General features: G+C 39.9%; 1 protein-coding gene across 1 annotated transcript in view; it reads left to right on the forward strand.

Annotated features, from left to right (window-relative positions):
- Positions 1–3,516, forward strand: part of YTHDC1 (YTH domain containing 1) — a 146,880-nt gene extending 143,364 nt beyond the window's left edge. The window contains exons 19-20 of the mRNA XM_042781216.1: positions 355–489; positions 3,292–3,516. Coding sequence (XP_042637150.1) covers positions 355–489; positions 3,292–3,516 — 360 coding nt within the window. The remainder of the gene's footprint in view (positions 1–354; positions 490–3,291) is intronic.
- The last annotated feature ends 4,128 nt before the right edge of the window (positions 3,517–7,644 follow it).

The raw sequence follows: 7,644 nt of genomic DNA on the forward strand, positions 1-7,644 counted from the left end.
AGGTTGGGCAATCCTACTTCCGTAGTGATACTGCCTCGAAAACCCAAGGAGGGGTCGCTATGAGTCGGGGCCGACTCGACGGCAAAACAACAACATGTGCTTTTTCTGTTAGTGTTTAAATAATACGGGTAGAACAGTGTGAATATGTTAAATCTTAGTTTATTATACACAGTTTACTTTTAGCAGTCATAGAAGGGTATTTTGATTTTAAAGTCATTAAAGTGAATGGCTTATTCAGATTAAATTATTGTTTAAGAGTGTTCTGGGTGGGGAGATTCTGAGATTGTTCATTTACAAGAATATATGGTAGATTCTTACGGAAGTGGTTCTCTTTTTTTTTTTTTTTTTTTAAAGCCCCCTTACCCAGGAATGGAACAGCCTCCACATCATCCGTACTATCAGCATCATGCTCCACCTCCTCAAGCCCATCCCCCTTACTCAGGACACCATCCAGTACCACATGAAGCAAGATACAGAGATAAACGAGTAGTAAGTGCATGAGAAAGCAAAGGTGTGAGGGAACTACTTAGAATTCTCTAGGTAATTTAAATGTGGGAAATAACATTATGGTGAGTGGTGGACCATGTTATATTCTTACAGTGGAATGTTTTAGAGTAATTACAACTTTTTCTTAGTTAAACTGACTGATAATGCCCCTTTGGATTATAGATAGACTATATTCCTTTTACTGATAAAATCACAGACCTCATGATTAAGGTTAGGTAACTGTTATATATAACCCTTAGGTAATGTCATAGGTATGTAATACCTAGTATATTTTCTTATTATACTTAAATTTTCTATTATAACTATAATTTATTGGTAATGCCAGTTTCTAAGCATTTTACATAGTCTTTCTGTTAACTTTCATAGCATAGGTGGTTCATGTTTAGTTAACAGATTGACCCAATCTTATTTATGCATTTATTTGTATTTTTTACAAAATTGTATTCAAATTGGTAAACAAGTGAATTGTTTCACCTCTCCTATACCTCTGATTCTTAAAATGATGCTGGAAAATGACAAATGATGTTAAGAAATGCAACAGCCTCTGGTTTGTGGCTTCTTGGTGTTCATTATACTAGTGGGACTGAGATTGTTTATTAAATAACTTTTTTAAAAAAACAGTACTTTTGTTTTAAAAAGTTGAACCTGTCTCCTAGTACTTGCTGGAAGTCTAAACCATATGCATACATGTTAAATAACCTTAAAAAGGTAGTTTGATTTTTAAACAAAACCAAGCCCACTGCCATCTAGTCAGTTCTGACTCATAGTGACCCTATAGGATAGAGTAGAACTGCCCCCCGTGGGACTTCCAAAGTGGTAAATCTTTACAGAACACACTACCTCATCTTTCTTCTGTATAGTGGCTAGAGTGGGATATAAAAGTTGGAAATCTTCTTTGTTCTCTCTTTTGAGTTTTGTGAGCCAAATAGACATCCCTAAACATCCTTTTATGTTCTTGCTAAGGTGTTGAAGAGCATACGTGTTTGAGCGGGTTTGTTAGAGCAGTAATTTCCTAGCTTATTTTTTAAATACTTTTAGGTATTTTCATTTATTTCCTTATCTTCATAAATAAATTGATGCTTCAAAATTAAATCACACAAGGATGCTTAACATTCAGTGAAACAATTTGAGGATCCTAAGTGATATGAAGGAGCTCTGGTAGCATAGTGCACTTGACTACTAACCAGGAGGTTGGAGGTTCAAACCCACCAGCCACTCCACAGAAGGAAGAGGAGGAGGCGTTCTATATCTGTAAGATTTACCACCTTAGAAACGCAACGGGTGTTGCTATGAGTTGGAATCAACTTGATGGCAGTGAGAAAATGGAGTTCCTGGGTGGTGCAGATAGTTTATGTGTTTGACTGCTAACCAGAAGGATGGTGGTTCAAGGAGTACACCCAGAGGCTCCTAGGAAGAAAGACCTTATGATACCCTTCTGTTGGCAACTTTGTAGAGCAAAGTTTTACTCTAACACATGGGGTCTTACTGAGCCAGAAATGGTTTATTTGATGGTAATGCATGTGTGTCAGAGTGAGGCTGTGCTGCATAGTGTTTTCAGTGGCTAACTGTTTTGGAAGTGTATCTCCAGGCCTTTCTTCTGAACTAAAGAAAAATAAGTAGTTTTTTCCAGTTAGTTACATAAGAAGAAACATACAGTTTATATACAATGAAATCTCAGTTGACTTTGATGGTTGTCATGTTTTTAAAAACCATCTTTTATGAATGATTATATAATTTTCATATAGGAATTAATTCCAGGGGTCTTTTAAAAAAGATACTTGTCCTTTTTAACAAAGTTTATTATTTCGTGGACCTTATTCAGTAATATTTTGATTAGTGTATATATTCTATGCTTATATAAAATCCACATACTGTGTATTAAAGAAAGCACACTGCCAGCCATCAAATTGATTCCAACTAGTGACTCCCATAGGGTTTCCAAGGCTGTAAATCTTTATGGAAGCAGACTGCCTCATTTTTGTCCTGAAGCAGCCCTTTTGATTAACAGCCCAGTGCCTTACTTAGCCACAGCGTCACCAGAGCTCCACATACTTTATATAGTAGTGTGTAATTGTGTTTTGGAGCCTTACTTCTGTGCATTTATTCCAGCTGACTTGAAAAGGGAACAAGTTCAGTAAGTGAAGAGAACTGAGCTGAGAACTAAGGGTGAAAAGCTTAAACTAGAGCAGGGGTCAAACTTAGAAGTAGCCATGGTTCCAGCTTTCCCTTGCACTCATGTACACAGTTACTCAAATTACACTTCCTGTCTTCCTTAGTCTTTTGTGTATTGGCACTGTTAGAATAGACTTGACATTTTTAATGAACGTACATATTTTCTTCCGTTTCCATCAAATTGCCTAAATCATTAGCAGTAGTTTAATTTGAAAGAAAATCTGGACCATAAAAATTCTTAATTTCACCTTTAGAGGGCAGAGTTGGTTCACGTTACTTGTAGAACTGAAGGAAGGAAAAAGTTGGGTTACCCTGTTGCAGAAAAGTGTTAATGCATTAACCTTGTTAACAGGATTGCGTGAAAAAGTCATTAAAGTTAAATAGAAAAACCTCAATTGAGGTGATTTTAAATGAAATTTCAAACAGTCCTCTGTTGTAGGTACTTGATTACTGAGACATCAAAATCTTTTTTCTAAGTATCAAAATTACAATCTGTGAATTAATAACTGCGGTTCTTTACGTTTTCTTTCTACCAAATAATAACTATGATATAAGGACTCAAATTCCATTTGAAATTTTTGACATGCCTAACCTAACTCTTCCCTTTTCTAGCATGATTATGATATGAGGGTGGATGATTTCCTGCGTCGCACACAAGCGGTTGTCAGTGGACGGAGAAGTAGACCCCGTGAAAGAGATCGAGAACGAGAGCGAGACCGCCCCAGAGATAACAGAAGAGACAGAGAGCGAGATAGAGGACGAGACAGAGAAAGAGAAAGAGAGCGATTATGTGATCGGGACAGAGACCGAGGGGAGAGAGGTCGATATCGAAGATAATGTGCTTTTTGGAAGCAATGATTGTTTAAAGATAAAAAAAAAAATCTTGTATTTTTTTTTTTTTTTGGTGTGTGTTTACAAGTAGTAAATTTATTTTCAGCTGTCTACTTAAAGTTCATTGTGTAGAAGGATTTATTATGACCCTCTTTGTTCCAAGCATGCAGTGTAATAAGAACTGGAAAAACTCAAATCCGCCAAAAATGCACAATTGACAATTGAGTTGACACTTACTGGAGCAGAATGGAACAGTCCAAGAATGTAGATATTTGATTCGTTCTTCATAAATGTTCATCTACTTATAGTGTGTTCATCCTAGGGTTATTGTTTTCTTTTTTTTTTTTTTTTTGGATCTTGATTGATAACTGCCATGACATTTTGCTTTGATGTGTTTCTACATGTAGTTGCACACGGTTCAGTAAAATAATGCTGCTATCAAGTATGCAAATATTGAAGTATGATGGTTTGACTGTATGGCAGTGTTGTAGCAGCCTCTTGGTTTCTCCCTTCTTTTTCCCCTTTTTTAAACTTACAACGTCACACTTTATTTTTCTTCAGTCTTCAATGATGAGAGCAATATTACGAAGACATTGCTATCTAATTTTTAACCTTTTTGAAAAATAAAAAATTCTTATGTTCGGTAGCATGGTTGATGCTATTGTTTAGCCTTCCCTTCCAAACTGTATACATTGGCTTGGAATGTTCACAACTTGCGTGTGTGGCAGCGGAAGATTCTCATATTCTACATTGCTACTGTTTTGTATAAAATAAATTGGTAAAGATTGACACTCTTGTGTTGGTTTTTGTCTGGTTGCAAGTTTATTATGTATTAGTAGATAACATTTTTTGTGAAGAATTTTCAAAATCCCCTTTGCCTTTTTTCCTAAAGCAGCCTAAGCCAATAATATTCAAAAGCTTATTTCTATTTTTAATGTAAGAATTAATGATATGCAATTGAATTATGTTGGTATTTTGCGTAAGTTTTTGTTTCATAATACTGGTTCACAGAAATTTAAGTTCTCTGGCTATTTTCATCTTCTTTAAGTGAAATACATTGTGGATATTTTCTATTTTGCTTTTTAAATAGACTTTAAAAACCTTGTTTTCTATATTATTAAGTTTACTCTCTGGTGATTAAGTTTTTGTGTCACCTTGACTGGGCCTGGTTGAGTGGCTGGGTAGCTGGTGGTAGTAATTCCCCATGATGATACTGCCATTCAGCTCCATGGTGGGATCTACCACAAGCAGCTGAGTAGCTGCTTTAGGGATGTGGCCTCCTTCCGTATATAAGGAGAAGCCTTGGGGATAGTCTCTAGCTTATGCTATGCTTGGACCCTGCATGTAGCTGTGTCATTGTTCAGCTGCTTGTCATGCTCTGCTGACCTTGGGACTTACGATGGACTTAATTTAATGGCCTGCTGTGTGGTTTGATAACATCGGGACTGTGCCTTTTTACTTGCCAACCTTGGGCTTGTCAGCCTTAGCAGCCAGCAGCTATCTGAGTGAAGAAAAGCCCTCCAGCTCCAGTTGGCTGGGAGCAAGAGGCAGAGCTAAACCCCAAGGTTGAGGATCTTTCACCCAGCCCCTAGAGCCTGGCACTTTGAACTTGGACTTAAAACCTCCAAACTCTAAGAGAATAAACTCTTGTTTGTTAAGGCCGTTCCATTTGTGGTATATTCTTGTTAGAGCGGCACTAAGTAACCAGAACAGAATATGGTACCGAGAGAGTGGATGCTACTCTGATAGATACCTAAAATGTGGAAACAGGATTAGAGTGTGTCCTTCACCCAAGACCCTGGCAGAGAGACCCCGGCATGAGGCATGAGAGATGGCAGCAGCAGAGCCAAGAGACTGGCAGAAAGAGGCCAGCATGAGAGACAGCAAGAGTAGAGCCCAGAGACTGGCATTAAACAGCAACAGGCTTTCCAGCCCACGGAGGAGAAAGCAGGGTGCCATTGGGTAGCCAGCTTCCTGGCAGAGTGGGTTGCTTTTGGGCATTAATTGGCAGAAGCAAAGAGACCAAGGAAACGGAAAGCAAAGGTGCCTCAGCATCAAGGGTAGGACTGTGGCCTTTGGGGTTGTGGAACCACCCCAGCCCCCTAGGTTTCAAAGGGCCAGACCTTTACTAACTTGGTTCTGGAGTGTAGGGCTGCTCGTTCATATGAGCTCGTGGGATGGAGTCATCGCTGCTGCCCAAGAATGAGGGGGCAGGCTGCCATACCCAAGAGGGAGGGGAAGAGGGCCTGCCAAGCCATGAGAGTGAGGTCACCACTCGAACTAGGGGACTGTAGTCACCCAGTGAAGAGAGATGTTCAGATGCCGCCCAATGAAGATCTGTACACGTGCCAAGTTGACAAGGAGTGGAATTGTGGTTAAGTTTTTGTGTTAGCTTAGCTAGGCCTCGTTGAGTGGCTGGGCAGCTGGATGTAGTATTCCCCATGGTGAGACTGGTAATCAACTCCATGGTGGGCTCTGCTGTGAACAGCTGAGTAGCTGCCTTTGGGTATGTGCTCTGCTTCCCATATATAAGAAACAGCTTTGAGAATGGTCTCTAGCTTATGGGATGCTTGAACCCTGCATGTAGCCGTGTTGTTCAGCAACCTGCCATGCTCTGCCAACCTTGGGACTTTCGATGGATTTAAATTAAAAGCCTGCCTTGTGGTTTGGTAACATCAGGACTGTGCCTTTTTACTTCTCAACCTTGGGGTGGTTCGTCTCAGCAGCCAGCAGCTCTCTCAGTAAAGAAAAGCCTCTAGCTTCAGTGGGGTGGGAACAGGAGGCAGAGGTGAACCTCAAGGTTGAGGGGCTTTCACTGAGCCCCTAGAACCTGGCACTTTGAACTTGGACTTAAAGCCTCCAAATTTTAAGAAAATAAAACTTAAGCCCATCCCATTTGTGGTATATTCCTGTCAGTGGTACTAGGTAACCAGAACACAATCGTTTCTGATAATTTATCCAAGTTAATACAGAGGTGCTTTTCATTTTCTTAAACTTAAGCGTATCTTAAGATTAACAAGGAATCACTAAAAATGTTATTTTAACAAATATAACCTGTTACAGGTATATAGTAGACCTGACAAGGGACGAGGTTGTGGTGACTTCTTGCTACCTGGTGGGAGCAAGTTAGTTGCACCTGTGGGCTGGGACCATGGTTGCAGGGACATCAAGCTCAATTGGCATAAATAACATAGTACACAAAAACATTGTTCCACATCTTTCTTTGGTGAGTAGCGACTGGGATCTTAAAAGCTTGCAAGGAGCCATCTAGATAAAATGATGGTTCTCTCCTCGGCCAGAGCAAAAACAATGAAGAAAATCAAAAACACATGAGAACAGTCCAAGGGACTGGTGTACACCATATGATTCTCAGCCTATATGACCATGAGACTAGAACTAGATGGTCCCCGGATACCACTGTCAACCACTTGGGGATCTGTGTAGGAGATCCTGGATAGAATGGGAGAACGATGTGGAACACAACTCAAAATCATCCTCCCCCCCAAAAAAAAAAGTTTTGCTGGTGGTGAAACCCCTGAGACTTTTGGCCCCTAGCTGCCCTTCAGGTCTGGAATTGAACTCACTCCTGTGGCTTCCAGCCAAATAATAGGCATATGGGCTGAACATTTACATTGGGTAGATAGACACCTTGGAGAAATCAATCATGGGAGATCAGAAGGGCAAGTGTGTGCACAGGGAGACAGCTGGGGCAGGGGGCAAGAGTGCATGGGAGGGAAGGACACAGGGAAGAGGTCTCTATGGGGAGGAAGTTGGAAGAGAGATGTTAAATTGTGGGAAATTGCAAATTGCAGTCAATGTCATGAGGCAAAATGTGTATGAACTGCTCTATGGAAAATGAACTTCCACCCAAATCACAATAAAAAATAAAAAATATAACCTGTTACATAAAACTGGTAGCTAATAATATTTTCCTGAAATAATAGCAATAGTAATGTCATATTTCACACTTAGTACAGAATAAGGACTTTTTATAGTTCAGTACTGACTGACTTCTTCCATCCTCTCGTAACATCCTGTTGTTGTTATGTGTGTCGAGTTGGACCCGACTCATAGCGACCCCTCCTTGGGTTTCCCAGGCAGTATCGCTACGGAAGTAGATTGCCCCATCTTCCT

This window comes from Orycteropus afer, unplaced genomic scaffold (genome assembly GCF_000298275.1).
Source record: "Orycteropus afer afer isolate SDZICR_OR568_19922 unplaced genomic scaffold, OryAfe1.0 scaffold00098, whole genome shotgun sequence".
NCBI lineage: Eukaryota > Metazoa > Chordata > Mammalia > Tubulidentata > Orycteropodidae > Orycteropus > Orycteropus afer.